The 16802-nt window shown below is 34.2% G+C and overlaps 1 protein-coding gene across 1 annotated transcript in view; it reads left to right on the top strand.

Moving 5' to 3' along the window:
• LOC150101162 (signal peptide peptidase-like 2B) overlaps positions 1 to 16802 on the top strand; it is a 183884-nt gene that overhangs the window by 56402 nt on the left and 110680 nt on the right. Inside the window, exon 7 of the mRNA XM_090401377.1 lies at positions 14717 to 14813. Coding sequence (XP_090257503.1) covers positions 14717 to 14813 — 97 coding nt within the window. The remainder of the gene's footprint in view (positions 1 to 14716; positions 14814 to 16802) is intronic.

Consider the following 16802-nt stretch of genomic DNA (forward strand, 5'->3'; position numbering starts at 1 on the left):
AAAGATGCTAGAAAATTCTACGGTTTTGAAGACTGACTGTAGTTGGAACATTAATGACATCTGCAGAATATGTAGTAGAAATGTTCAGCGTGTATTTTGGGTGGGATGGGGATATGGGTAATATTAAATAACAGTAGGAAAGAGGACTGACATTTCAAGAATGGGAATTGTTTAAAATATTAAATAACCTTAATGTTAATAATGCTGTGAGAGTCTTCATTAAGAGTCTTGACAACAAGAACAGTCCTCTCAGAAGAGTGAAAAAAAGGAAAAATAGTGCCACTGCACAAGGTAGAATCTAAGTTGGTGTGTGTGTCAGGTGAAGTGATGAAGGTGCTAGAGAGGCTGACTAGAAACAAAGTACAAAGCTGGATTGATGAAAAATCTCTTGAGAAAGTAGCATGGGTTTGTTAAGAAAGAACTTCATCATCATCAACAACCATGGGTCCAATGCCCATGGGTGTCTGATGGCATCTTGATATGAATCTTCCATTGCATTCTATTTTGTGCAAGATGACTCAGTTTGTGTATAGAGTTTCCGCATCATTTGAGAATGTCATCATCCCATTCCCTGTTTGGTCTTCCTTTTTTGTTCTTTTCTTCAATCATCCAAACAGCAGCATTTTTATTTTCTGCTCATCGTTCATTCTACATATATGGCCAAAGAGACGTAGTTTCCTTTTGATTATTTTCTGGATCAGGTTTTCTTTTGGTTGTATTCGTCTGTAGATTTCCTCATTGTTCACTTTCTGGATCCAACTTATTCTCAAGATCTTTCTATAATACTTCCTCTCAAATGCTAATATCCTCCTTTCAGATTCTCTCAGGGAGTACCCAGGCCCTCACATCCATAGAGCATGCTGCTGAAGATACAGGTTTTTACAATGCACAATTTAGTTGGCATCTTGATAGCTCGGCTCTTCCATACTTTGTCCATGGCTTTTAAAATAGTTGTTGCTCTGGCTATTCTAATTTTTATCTCTTTTTTGGAAGAACTTGGTTACATTTTACAACAGAATGACTGGACAGAAAGCATGCTTATACAGTGATTTTTCTGGATTTTGCCAAAGTGTTTGATAAAATACCACATGATAAAGTACTGTTGAAATTGAGCAGAATGAGAATAGTCATCTGAGTAGCTTGGTTACAAGGATTGTTGATTAATAAGAGTCAGTAACTTGGGGGGGAGGGGGGTCCCCAAAAAAAAAAAAAAAAAAAAAAAACAGAGGAAAGCTACAAGTGGGTTGCTACAGAGTTTTGTTCTAGGACCACTGCTGTTAGTTATTTATTTATATGTTAGTTAGTAATATAGTGCTAGGTTTGAGAGTAGATATTCATTTGTTTGTTGAGGATAATAAATTAGAAACAGCAATTTCAAGATCTGATGTAATGATGTAAGAAGATTTGAAGAGGTTGGTGCTTTGTGCTGAAGAATGTCACTTCATTGTTGCTAAGTGTAGATTTGTGCACTTTGACTAGGGAAGATGGAATGAGGTTTATCATATTGAAGGAACTTTGCACAGGAGACAGGGGATCTGGGGTCTTAGTGAATAGCAAACTGAAGTTCAGTAGACACATCACAGAAGTTGTAAAGGTGACTCAGCAAATTGTTGCTATAATGCAGGGGTAGCCACAACATGGATTGCGAGTCGCATGTGGCTCGATTCCACGCGTCACGTGGCTCTTCATGATCTGCCAGGGATCAAAATAAGAAGAGGAGACAACAAGATAAAAGAGGAACCAAAAAAAAAAAAAAAACAGAGAAGAGAAACAGGGTTAATAAAAATTACTGCAAATTCAAACACATTAATAAATGAAGTTTACTTTGAACAATTAGAATAATTTTAAAGTTGAAACACAATAATTTTAGCTATTTATTTACTAGTAGAGGCCTTTCTTGTATCCATTTTCTTAGTAAGCCTTTTAAAATTAGGTATGTAATTAGTCAAAGCAGTTCTTACAAGCTCGTTACAACCTCGCCATTGCGCACACTCACCTACTCCCATATCATCGCATCAGTCAAAGGTTGTGGCTCTTCTAAGTCTTGCCGGAATTATTTTGGCTCCAAAAGAACGTGTAGTTGGCTACTCCTGCTATAATGTAAAGAAGTTTTCAGGATGATTCAGTCCTTCCTCCACCTGACCTGAACTGTATAATCTTGTTTTCTATATAAGATTCCCTTACCAACTTCTATATCTCCATTAAAATTCTTTTCATATTTAAAAGGAAATTGGATATTTGAGAAATAAATGGATTGTCTATTTTTCAAACTTTGAAGATTACATTCTTCATTCTGTCCTCATTTGTACAATTTTGGCCCCCAGATATCATGTTGATTACCAAAGGTTGGATCTTTTTAATTTATTCTTATTTATGTTTTGCTCTTTTCTCTAAATTTTCCCAAAAGATTTCTATACTTTTTTTTTCTTTATGTCAGCTGCCCTCTCTTTAATGACATGAAAACTTACTCTGTGTTGTCTTCCATGTCAGATTGTTCTATGAGACCATGAAAACTTACTCTGTGTTGTCTTCCATGTCAGATTGTTCTATGAGACCATAGACAAAAAAATGTCTTTGTCCAATTTCCTATTTTAAAATTAGCCACTTTTCTTGAAATTGGTTGCCATTCCAGAACTGATGTGTGGTTAGTGTTGAATACTAAACCATTCCTTCCTTTCCTTTATGTTGCCTGAATATAACATCTTATACTGTAATTATTATTTAGCAGTATCTCGCCTGTTTGTCTTCATCACCACTTATGTCAACATGATAACATGTAATTTTTTAACTAGTTCCACTTCTTGTCATTGTTGTTTACATAAATGATGATGCCTATCTTAAATTCTGCCCATATTGAGTTTGCTTTTGTAGCTAACTTATCACTATTTGCTCTGATTCCCTAACCGAAAGAGCAGGGAAATTACTTTTGCAGTTTTTGTCAGAATACAACTTGTTTGTCTGATTCTCACATTATCACCTCAGTTGTTTGGCTTCCGGGCAGATAACTAATAATGGAGCACACCATGAGATGGTGGAAATTGTACATTGGGTCAGAAGCATTGGTCTGTTTCCTTCATTTCTTACAGGATATGCATAGGTCTTCTCCTAGCTATCTAGTTTTGAATTGTAAGCAATCTCCTCAATTGTTATTAGAGGATTATTATAAATGCTCCTCCAAGGATTCAGAGTGCTCATTAAGGGACATCCTATTTAGACACTCTTACTTAAATATCTGCTATATATCTCTGGACAAACACCATGAAAAGGTTTAGTGAATGCTTTTGACTTAGTCTGGCACAAAGGTCTATTAAATAAACTCTCATCATTTGGTCTGCACTCTGATTTCTGCAATTGGATAGCTGGCTTTCTGACTGGGCACTCATTTCGAGTAATGGTAAATGGTTCTTTATCTTCTAACTATACAACTAATGCTGCTCTCTTCCTTCTATATAGAAACAATCTACTCCAGATGACTGCCAATCCAGTACACAGGTTTGCTTGACAGTACACTACACTTCTCCTTTTTGACAAACCTTGCAAAGCACAAATCACCATAACCTGCAAAACTCTAACCTCTACTTCCTTAAATTCTGATCTTCAAAACATTCATCAATGAGGTGTGGATATCCTTATGAACTTCTTTGCCAGCAAAACACAGCTCTGCATTATTTCCCACAAAAAAAATCAGAAATTTTCTTCCTATCTTACCTTTGACAATACCAAAATCTCTATTCAGGAAGAGATTTGCCTTCTTGGGATAACTCTAACATCAAATCTTTCATGGCACAAATATTGCCTTCTCTACATTCAAAAAATTAGGTTTTGTCTTTTGCTTGAGATGTTACTTTAACTCCAAACAGCGCCTAACCTTCTTGCAAATCTGCCCAACCATTGAATACTGCTCTCACATCTGGGGTGGTGCCTCTAAGAGCACCATAAATGCTGGATTGTATACAGAAAAAGCCAGGCAATCAGATTGATTAAAGATCCCTCACTCACTAATACACTCCTCTCATTTTCACACAGGCATTCAGTTTCTGCAAGTCTGCATCTTCTATAAATACTTCTATGGCTGCTGTTCATCAGAATTAGCATCTATAATTTCTTCACGATCTGTCAAATCCATCCAAAAACGCATGCAGCAGCCAATCAGCACCCTCTTGCAGTTCAGATTCAAACCCACAGAACACATTTCTCCCCTTCATTCATCTTCTGCACTGCTGCTCTCTGGAACAGCCTGTTAAGGAATACGATCCATAGCATTTCAAGTCAAATGTGAACAAGTTTCCTATTGCCCATCCATAGCACTACTGTTCTATAGTTTGACTAATCTTTTCATGGATGAGTTCTTCAAAAAAAAAAATCACATTTACATTTCACAAAAAATCACATACACATTTACTGAAGATGTGTTCATAACATTCCATGAGAAGAACTTACACATCATATGCTTCCTGACAGTACTCCTAGCCAGCTTCTACAGGTCTACCTCCATCATCCCTAAAATCTCACTAATCTGTAGTGTAAGATTCCCTTACTAACTTATGTTTCTATCATGTCTCCTCTTATCTGTTTTTCAACTTTGAAGACCACATTTCCTTAGTCTATTTTCATATGCACTATTTCATAGGCCAGCTATCATCTTGGATACTAGCTGCTGGATCATATCAGCACACAGTATTCCACATGTGGTCATATGTGACATATAAGCCTTGTGACATATTCTTGGACAGTTGAACGAACTCAAGTATGGCTCAACTCCGGAAGATAGAAAACAGCCTTCATGAGGTAAAATGCATACAGGTGGATGCCATTTGCATTACAGAATGTAGCCACCAGTTTCATCTAAGCTATGGATCTACTGCTGGTTTGGCCATAAAACTCAGGGGTTCTATATATTTAGATTTAGACATTAGAAATAATTATTTAAATGTAATCAAAATATTGTCTCCTAATGGAGACAAAATTTTCCACCATCTTCCTTGGTCATTCAGTGCACACTACGTCTGTAGGTTAAAATCAAGTAGAACAGATTTACAATTAAAAACATGACAGTGCATGCAAGCATGAGGGGAGTTTGAACTGTAATACCATTAGTCCAAAGAAAAAAATTGACTCAAGTGTAAAAAAATTTTTTTTTAATTATTAGTTTCTTATCTTGGAAAGTAATCTTATTAAATACCCACCTAATGGTGAGGGGTATTTAGTAAGATTACCTTCTTATCTTTTATTAGTCATCCATTAAATTTGATGCAGTCATTCTGATGAGCTGGAGCTTTGATGAAATAATAATGTAAAGGTAATTGTGAAGTTTTGTCATAGTAGCCTGAACACCCCTCGAGTACATATTAGGAAATTGATGATGATGAATGAATTGGAGCTTAACTGCTTTCTTTATACAATCTTTTATAAAATGGCCTTTGGTTACCATATGTTTTTCTAATTGTGAACATAGTTGTTTTGACAGTTAGTATCTCTGCCCTCCAATAGATGGACAGTGGGTTGAAATCCTGATGCCTGCATTGAATGTTATTAGGGAGTAGGTGAATTTCATTACTAGGTGTGAGTCTGATCACTGCTTTCAGGATACTTGAAGTGGCATATAAAGTTGTTTGGTCTTAAGAGCATGGTTTTTAGATTATTTAATCCTTAGTTTGTTTGTCCATAGAAATAATGTATTATAGATTTATAATCTTTCATCAGTAGGATTCACAATATATAACACGGATGGCCAAACTTTTAGATGTTGGGGACTACTTACCCAGTGAAAATATCTCTGCGGGTGACTATAGATGCGATCGAAAATTGTGGAATATTTTTGAGATTTTTAAAAGTTTATAAGGCAATAAATATAATGAAAAAAAAAAGAAAATTTATTGTTCATGACTTTGTTTAAAAAAAAAAACAATAAAAAATACAAAAAACTAAATAAAATTATACAAACAAAATTGAATATTTTAATTTAATTGGACGATACCTGACATTGCATAGATGCAGCTAAGCGATCATAATCTGGATCATATGAAACTTAAAGAAATTCGTAAACATGATTCCAGATGTTGATCACTTAGCTGCAATCTATGCTCTGTCTTAATAGCATTCATACATGAGAATGCCGATTTGCACAAATAAGTTGATCCAAAAAAAATGCATTAAAATAAGCAGCGATTCTCCAAATATTTGGGTGTTTACTTTTGTGGATCAACTTCCAAAAACTATTATTTGAAGCAATTGATTTTAGGTGGATATCGCATTTCATATTTATAATTTCTTCTTCCAAATCTACTCTATTTGTGTCGAGAAATTCATTCAGTTTTGAAGCTGTATTCTCAACATTAATATTTTCATTGAAGGGATATGATAAAAGAGTAGCGATATCATCGAGCTTACTGATTCCTACAAATCTTACCTTAAATTCGTTCATTAAAAGTCTTATGCTTTCAGCGTGTTTATTAAAGGTGACGTTTTGTATATCCCTTGACTGGTCGGCCAAATTTTTAATAATTTTAAATAATTTTTCCTTTAAGGAGCTTATTATATCAATGATTGTTTTATTTTTTCCTTGTAATTCTAAGTTTAGGTTATTTAGTTTTTCTGTAATGTCACAGAAAAAGGCGAGGTCAAATAGCCATTCTTTATCATTTAATTCTGGATGTGAATCATCCCTGTTTTTCAAAAAGAAATTTATTTCTAGAAGAAGTTCTCTGAATCTTGCTAAAAATGTGGCACAGCTTAACCATCTTATGTAACCATGAGTATGTAACAATAATTCACTATGCTCACTCTCGCATTCTTTTAGCAAAGCCCGAAATTGACGACGCACCAGGCTATTTGATCTTATTGAATTAACAATTTTGAAAGCAACATTCATAACGATTGAATTTCAGTACTTTTTAACACAAGGCCTGCTGATGGATGATGCAATGATAGTCCACAAAATTTGGTATTTACAAGTATCTTCATCGTTTTTACAAAGAGTGACGAAACCGCTTTTATTACCTACCATTGCAGCTGCTCCGTCCGTAGTTATTGACACTAACTTATGAATTGGAAAACTTGTACATACAATGCAATTCTTAAATAAATCATAGATATCTTGACCTCTTTTTCGTCCTTGAATTGGAATAATGGTTAATAATTCTTCTGTGGCCGACATATCCTCAGAAACCATTCAAATAAAAATACATAATTGTGCAGTACCAGCGTCATCAGTAGATTCGTCAAAGTGTAGTGACCAAAAATTGCACTTGTTTATGTTTTCATGCAGAATCTCTTCGAGGCTTCGGCTGGTTTCTTCTGCTCTATGCGTGATTGTGTTTCATGATAATGACATATTGTTAATAGCAATTATTATTTCTGATTTATTCTTAAAATTTTGAAATGATATTTCACCAGCTTTGATGAAGGCTTCCTTCCATAATTCTCCATCTTGAAATGGCTTATTACATTTAATTAAAGTTTCAGCAACTTTGAATGATGCAATTGTAGCAGCCTTTGCACCTGTATTGTACTTGACGAAAATATTTTGTTGTGCTGTCAGTAGTGTCTTCATTTGATGTACCTTTGCTTTTCTTAAGGCAGTGCCCTGTGGATAACCTTCGTAGTTTTTATGAACAGTTCGATAGTGTCTTTCAACGTTTGCTTTTTTCGGTAAAGCCACATTCACATTGCAAATTATACATATGCATTTGTCTTTCATCATAATAAAGAAAAAATCTTCTTCCCATTCTTTATGATAATGATAAGTTTTTATTTTTTTCACACTTGTTCTTGGCTCACTCATTGTTATCTTTAATTGTTTTTTTGTTTTTTTAACAATACTAATTGCATTCACTTGCTTAATTTAAAATAATACACGCTAAAGATCGATAAATGGAAAACAACTTCATGGGATTACTCTGTACTAAAATACTGGATAATCGGGACACTTTGACTGCAAGAGTCTTGATCAAGAACAATACACAGATGGACTGTCAACTGCCAGCGTACACGTCATCAAACGTGTTACCATTGGGCGCATTCAGAACCGTCAAGCAAATGTTTCTGGATGAAGCGAATCACATGACTTCTGTAAAGCGATGGCTTCAAAATTATAAACTTTACATCAGATTAGAAATAAATTAGTTTGACATGTTTAACAATTTTTTTATCAATTAATTTTGATTATCATTTATCTATTCATTTTCAATCTATTTATTCGTTTAATTTGCTACATTCAGGTGCCTTGCGATCGATGTCTTGGCCACTCCTGATATATAATATATTAAAAAAAAAAGAGGTGGGGAACCCTCTATCTGTAATAAATTGTCTAATGAACAAGTCTAGATTTGTTGGACTATTTATATTTGGTGGTAAGGCTTATACATCGACTGTTCATAAATGTATTTTTTAAGGAAATTACACTGTAGACTAACATTAACCAAAATAAATTTAAACAATACTTTCAGTGTTTCAGCAAAGCCAAATTGCCATAGTGGCTAAATTGGACTTCCTTGGCTGTTGGGCTGAAATATGGAGGATGAGATCTTTCAAGTTTGAGGCAGTTTTATGCAGCCAAATTTGTTGAGATTAGGATAGTTTCTTAAGGCAGAAACAGATTCAAGAAAAAGTCTTTCATATTTATATTTGCTGCGATGGAAAGTGGCTTTAAATTAAAGATACCAAGAAGTTATATACTTGGTTTAATCCTTTATTCAAGTGTAGGCAAACAAGTTTGCGCCTGAAATATTTTCAGGACTGGGGCAGAAAGTGGCTTTCTTTCAGCGTATTCTATGGTGGGTCCTGCCATAGAACACACAATTAAGTTTGCCACAGTGAAAGTTGACTGTAGCAACATTCCTGTGCTCTACAAAGGACCACTTTTTTCCTTTTGTCCATTCAGGAATCTATCTAGTTCTATCCTTCCACTGTCTTTGGACATATCAAATCAACAAGTGAATGCTCATGAGGTGATCAGAATTAACTTTTTTTATTCATTTCAGTTAACACAATTAGTTTCGTACTCAACAGTCTTATATCTTTGATCTCTGCAATTATACAGAGAGGAAAAATCTTCAGAGAAATATAAACTTCTGATTGTCATTAACATGAATGGATTGCATTTGTTCAAAATGTGCTCTAAGAATGCTGGCATTGTTGAGTGTGTTTAATGCTTTCACTTTCAGTAGTTGAATCATAGCTGAGTGATAGTCTGATAAGCTTAAACTAGGGTTTATATTCTTATTGTTTGGAATTAGGTAAATTATGGTCATTTCTATGTTTTTCTTTTGGCCTCCTAGTAACATAAGGTTAGGATCTGAGGTGTTCCACATAACCTGATGTTTTGTGGACTGCTTTTAGTTTGAGTCTGCCAAAGATTATATATCCAGCTAGAAAGCTTATAAGAAGAACATGTCTTTGACATGTTCTGAGTACTGAACATACAGGGTGTTCGGGATAAATTTGACATATTTATAATTAATTATATTTTTCCGTAAGTTACATGTATTAACACACACTTCTCTTCATTTAAAAGTTTGGACCCTTCTTCATTCACATACAAGATGTCAGAAAGGATGGATAGCTGGAAAACACCTGAATCATGGAAGAGAATAACTTGTATCATGATGATTCGTGCCCGCCATCAAAATAAGGATATTACAACTGCTGCCCAATGCTCCCTGAATACAGTAAAAACAATCAGGCATGAACTAGAGACTTGCAATGGTGACTACGAGGATGTAGCAAGAAGAAAGATCCCTAGCAGACGATCTGATTGCGTTCGTACAGCAGAATTCCTCGCAAATCTGCAGGAACAGGTGTTGAAGAACCCTGGCATTGGAATTCGGGCTTTGTTCGTGGAGTTGCTAACTGTAGTCAAGCCCTGGATAACAAGGGTAGGCAATGGTAGGCCGTATGTATGGCAGCAGGATTCGGCCCCTTGCCACACCTCTGGAAAAAGTCAAAAAGGGTTGTCTGAAAATTTCTACGACTTCACCAGTCCAAATGTTTGGCCTCCAAACTCCCCAGACCTTAACCCCATGGATTATTTTGTATGGGGCGCAGTTGAAAAAGACACCAATCGCACTTCCAGTAATACAAAAGCCCAGTTAATGGATAAAATTAAAACAGTTTTTGCGGCCCTTCCCAGGGAGACTGTAGCATCAGCTTGTTCGAGGTTCCGAAGCAGAATTGAAGCTGTGATCGATGCTAATGGTGGTTATTTTGAGTAAATCTTGTTGATAGTATTGTAATTAACTCTGCCTGTAATGTTTTTTTGTCAATTCATTAAATTTAATAGATACAAAGAAGATTTTCTTTTTCCTTACGAAACTGTCAAATTTATCCCGAACACCCTGTACTTGTTCAGTTTTTTTTTTTTTTTGTAATATGGCACACTGCAATCACACCAAAGATCATTATGGCCTGGAAACTTTAGAATATGTTTTGGCTTCACAAATAAGCATGGATTGCTTAGTAAGAAGTCTGTTCTGATTTTGAAATGCCTAATAATGTTTGAAACCTGATTGTAATAGAACTGATGTAATAACGTATCATTTTATCGCAATATTGTGGATATGAGTTAAATAGAAGTCCTAAAATATAATTTTCTTTCAAAATTCTATATAAGATCTAGGATCTTCATCATAATAATGGAGATTCTGCCTTCCAAGCAAAGCTAACTAGAATTTGTTCCTCAATGTGATTCAGATGTTTTATTATGCCTCTGGGTAATTCAACCTTCTGTTCTGGTTAGAAGTTCCATTAATTTATAAAAATAATAGGAAGAATTCCATGAATTCTTCACTCATTTCATCTCCAGAAAGATGATCAGAAGATATCTACAGATGTAATAAAACATCTTAATCATATTGAGGAACAAATTCCAGAATGGCTTGGAAAGCAGAATCTTCATTATGGGATTCTATTAAGACATCTCAGTCTTTGATTCCATCACTTGAGGAACCATCTGATGATTTTCCTTGATCTCATCTAAAATTTGTTCGCGAAAGACTTCAGCTGGGAGAACACTTGACATCATTAGATATGTGTGATTTTATTTTAATTTGCCATCTTCACTAAAAAACTGTGCCTAAATAGTTGAAATATTTTACTTGTTCTATAGGTTCTCCATTGAGAATGCATTTGAAGTTTTCTCTGTTCCTGCCTTTCATAGTTTTGGTCTTTTTATTGCTGATTTTTATGCAGAATTTTTTATAGTTGTCATTCAATTTAGTTAGAGAATCCTGGAGACTTGCATTTAATTATTTGTTTAGGAGCACATCATCATCCTTATAAAGCAAAGAGCTAAGTTTGTTACCTGTAATTCTAATATTGGGTTTAATTCTACTTTCATTCATAATGTTATCTTATGTTGATAGTAAATAAAAGTGGAAATAGTGTGCACCTTGTACCATGTCATATTACATCAAACCATCTTCCTGTATATCCTTCATTTCTAACTGCTAACTTACAACTTGACTATAGATTACATATTGCTGTGTGTAATGTTCCATTTACACCATGTAATTATAGTATTTTGAAAAGCTTTTCTCTGCATCTTATATGCCTTTTCCAAATCTACAAAAGTTAAATACAGATCCTTGTTATATTCCCATGATTTTGAAACTATTGGGTCCTTTGCACATTCATCTTCACTAAAAAAACTCTGCTGGAGAAGAACAAGCTTAGCTGAACTCAGCTTGTTCTTCTCCAAGTGTCTCTTCCACAATTTTTCTCAGCCTCTTCTCCAATATGCTTGCATAAATCCTATCCTGGAAGGATAATAAAAAAATAGTAGACATTAGTAGAGAAATTCCTCTCTAATTTTCTCATTCAGTTTTATTAATGTTTTTGCAGATTAGGATTGTGATAGCTCTACTCCAATCTTCTGGGATTCAAATTTCTGACCAGGCCTTCTGAATTATGCAGCACAGTCTCACATTTTTGTTCAAATACAGTATAGTACTGAATAGCTACAATAATATATGTTATGGAGTTGAGCACTTTTTTTTTCCTGCTATATTGTATAATCCACTCCTGATGATTTTTCTACCTCAAAAATATTGATGTGTATACTCCTGTTTGTATTCATTATCAATGTTTTCTGTTGCTGTTCTGTCACTGCTTATTTCATTTGACATTCTTTCAAAGTATTCACTCCAAACATCTGGAATATCTTTATCTTCAGTATTTGTGTTGCCTTTGTCATCTTTGATTCCGTTTGCAGTACAGTAAAACCCCGAAGTTACGCGGTAGGTGGGACCAACAAAAAGCGCGTAAGTCGAATTTGCATAACTCAGGGTATAATTTTGCATGTAATTTATATATACAAACATACAATTGAGACCAAAGGTTTAAAAAACACCTATATTTTTTAAGAAATATAATCATAATTGTAGTTTTTCGTACATAAAAAAAAAAGGAAAGTTATTTCGATGTCGATGGTTTCATAAAATCTAATAGATTTGTCTGACGGCATAATGTCTTTTTCTTGTCACGCAAAATTTCTTCATAGCAAGCTAATAATTTTTTTATTCCTTGCCTTGTGGCAACAATTCGTTCCTCGTTAGAATGTATGTCCTCCAAAATCTGTAAACCTTTCTTTTATGATTGTTCTTACTGTGGATTCCTGTAGATTGAACTTCTTTGCTAGCTCGCAAATTTTCATTCCCCCTTCAAAATCCTTAATAATGTTGAGTTTTGTTTCCAAAGTCAATGTTTTTCTTTTCTTGCTAGCTGTAGAAGAATCGGACATGCTTCTTTTGGATGACATTATTATTTTTTATGTGATAAAATTTTTATCAAGAACATAACATTAAACAATCGCAAGGTTTGTAGACTATAAAAATCGTGTATGAATGGAGACTGTGCGAAACACGTCAGTGCTTGTTCACAGCATGTGCGACACTGGCGAATGCAGCCGGCACCTGAAAGATACGACTAGTGGTGAGGCATGAAGTGGGACGGGAATACATGCATATAAGAAACCGTGTAAGTCGGGGTATCTGAACATTCTGAACAATGCAGTGCTTCCTACTTTGTGGCATTTCTACACAACTGACCATTGTCTCTTTCAGCAGGACAATGCACTGTCATTAGGCTACTGCTGCTGTAACTTCATGGTTTGTGGACATGAACATCAACACACTTGACCACAGAGTCCTAATCTCAACCCTGTTGAACATCTGTGGGATGCACTGCAGTGTCGGGTGATGTCTGCTCCACAACAGTTAGGACCTCATTACATGCCTAAAGGAAGAATGGTCCAGAATTCTCATTGATTGCTATTGCACACTTGTGGAAAGTATACCCCATATGGTTGCTACAGTCATTACAGCAAAAGGAGGCCCTACATTAAGGTGGGTGCCATGACTGTTTGTTCCTTACACAGTGGTGTCTGCTGTACTTCTTTCCAAGCACTCTCTCTCTCTCTCTCTCTCTCTCATGCTCCCTGTACATGTGTGTGCAAAATCATACTATCAGGTTGTGAAATCTTATAAGATTGTAATAAAGTAGTGGTAACTTCCGCAATAAACAAAAATAATACAAATCTGTTATTTTTGCCTTCTTTGTCATTAGTTTTTGTTTTATTACTGTATTCAGTTTACTTTTCCATATTTTGCAACAGTTAATTATTTCTTTTAATACTTCGCATACACAACAGTTTCTTTCTTTTCTTTTTTTTTTTCCCTCCTGTTTTGACTCAATTATATTATGATCATACTCACAGAATTGTGATGTGTGGATGGTTGCACCTAACTTAAGGTTTACTCCATTAATTTTACGTGACAAAGTCAATAGGATAACCCTTTAGGGTTAATTACAACCACACTCATATAACCAGTTTCGACGACTATTATGATTCCTCCCTCCATTTTAGGCTGCCTTTATTGATATGGATAATCTTCATGGCCCATTTGTATTTCCTTCATTAATTTGGTGAAGTTTTTACACTTATAGTCTTAAATATATAAATATATGTTAATTGCAATTCTCCCTGCTAATCTGAAGCTCTTGCCTTTATTTTTTTGCCAAGGTATTATAATACGAGTTTGAATACAATCAAAAAAATCCCCGACATCCATGTTTGATTTTGATTATATTTGCCACTGGACTTCTTGCTTTATTCTCTGAGTTAATGGCTACTCTCTCTCTTGTATTATAGATTAATGTAAAGTTGGGCATTCAGCTCCATTAAATAAATTGGTAATTTTATTAATGATTCATAAAAAAAAATATTTTGGGAAGTGGAGATTTTAGAAAATTAAAAAAACAATGGGGGAGGGGGACCTGGAAGGTGTAAAAGATTCATAACTGTTTTGTTTTAGACATGTTGCTAAGGAATTAACTGTTGGGAGGCACATGAAAAAAACAATCTTCTCAGTGCACAAAAGTATTCTGGTTGCATCTAGTATATGATATTTACTGTCACTTTTATGGCATTCTCCACTGATTAACAAAACAGAGTAATTTTTATTTGTTATTATTATCTTGCATATATTTGGTTTATTAAATGTATGAAGTTATTTCTTTATTATACTAGACTTGTTTAGCCTCTTAATTATGCTAAGATAAATATCATCCTACTTACTTAAAACTGATGTGTTTTATCATTTTCTGCCCTTTTTTTCACCGTATGAAATAGGTTACTCTTTCCTTGAGAATCAGATTATTCAAGTTTTACTGTATTCATTAATTCTGGTAAATTCCAATATGTATCTTTTTATTTTTTCAGTGTATCTTATAATTGGACTCTTTGTACTCGCCTCGATTATATCTGTATATAACTGCTTAGAACCACTTGTGCTATGTATTCCTTTTGGTACTTACAGGTAATCCATTTTGATCTTTCTTCATAAATGTGTATAAAGTTTATATAAAAAATCTATATAAAATGTATATAGATGTATATTTATATACATCTATATGAAATGTATATTTTTCACCTAAAATTTACTTTAGGTGGAAAATTATTAAATCATTTTATATATAAAATAGATTGAAGTTAATAAGTTCATACAATATCTCAGTAGAATAAGAGTTTTGTCTACATGAATGATGATCTAACTCTCAGATTTTCCCAAACTTTCTCAGTTTATGGCACCTTTAGTGTCTCAGTAATTTTTTCATGGTGCCATTAGACCAAAAGAAATATCTAACATTTTATTAAGTAGTTAAGTCCAAACTACTTAAAATTTAAGTAAGTGAAATTTGTAGAAATTTAAATTATCCTGTGGCTCCAGAGTGCTACAGTGCATAGTTTGGGAACCAGCAATATAGCTTATATGTGCTGGTTTCAGTTCATTAACTAACATGATGCATTTAATACATACTATGTCATTTTAGACATCTTGTGCAGGAAGTTATGTAATTCATGGCTAACAGGAAGCATGTAATTGGTTTGCTCGACTCTTAATTAAAAACTCTTGCATATATCTTGGTAGAAACTAAGTGAAAAAAGGAATATATGGTGACAAATTGTTTAAACATCCTGCCAGATTTGGAATTCTTCATGAGGTTTCTTCAAATTTATCTTGTTTTCAACAGGTTAATTGCAAAGCCCTATTACAGTATTAATTATCTCATGAAAGCATGATGAAATGTGTGATAAAAGCTTGGCTTTTATCACACATTTAGTATGCTGGGAAAGACTGATCTTCACTTTTATTAACTAGCGATTTAAATGCTAGTTTGCCACTCTAAATTAATGGTAAGTAGTCAACTCTAAATTATGATACCCTAGACCTAGTGATTGGCTGCTAGTGATGAAGAAATGCATCACCAAATAGAAAAGATGAGTGCAAAAAGAGTAATCATCATGGGAAACTTGAATTATCCAAATATTGATTGGGTAGCAGTAAAATCTCATGAGAAGAATGAAAATGCATTTATTGAGCTGTTGCGGGACAACTTCCTCAAGCAGCATGTGACAGAAGGAACTCAAAGTCAGAGTGTTAGATTTGATTATAGTGTCAGAGGATGTAACTATTCTTCTTCCGGTTGGATAAGTTTATGAATGTTCTACTCAGAAAAGGTTACATGCTGAACTACAAAGCAGGAAATTATGACCAACTGAGGAGTATACTAAGTTCAGTGGAATGTGATCAGTTGCTGGATAGGAAGAATATCGATAGTGCATGGGAAGCATTTAAACAATAATTAAATAATGCGATATCAGAATGTTTCTAGAGAGTTCAAAGAATAAATAGGGTTGGAGCCAAATGGATGTGTAATCTTATTAAGTAAGAGATTCATAAGAAATGTATGATGTGGATGGCATACCGTGTCAATAAGGATGATGTACGTTATGAAAATTATAAGCACAACTGTTTTATGGAAACTAAGTCTGAACATGAAAAGAAACTCCCTCTTCATGCTAAAGACAATCCACAAGAATTCCTTTTGGTATTTGTAATCCATTTTGATCTTTCTTCATAAACGTGTATAAAGTTTATATAAAAAATCTATATAAAATTACTTTAGATGGAAAATTATTAAATCATTTTATATATAAAATAGATTTAAGTTAATAAGTTCATACAATATCTCAGTGGAATAAGAGTTTTATCTACATGAATAATGATCTAACTTTCAGATTTTCCCAAACTTTTTTAGTTTATGGCACCTTTAGTGTGTCAGTAATCAATATGTTGCAAGTAAAAGAAAGAATGAATATGAAAGAATATAAAATGAATATTCTAAATACAGATGGCATGAGGATTACAGATGCAGAAGAGGTTGTTCAACCAATGAGTGCCCATTTTGTTAAAAGCTATCAAGCTGGTGTACACGACATTGAGCTCACTGCTACCTCTTCACTG

This window comes from Typopeltis vanoorti, chromosome 12, assembly GCF_054136105.1.
Source record: "Typopeltis vanoorti isolate ZY-2024b chromosome 12, IOZ_Tvanoo_1.0, whole genome shotgun sequence".
Classification (NCBI taxonomy): domain Eukaryota; kingdom Metazoa; phylum Arthropoda; class Arachnida; order Uropygi; family Thelyphonidae; genus Typopeltis; species Typopeltis vanoorti.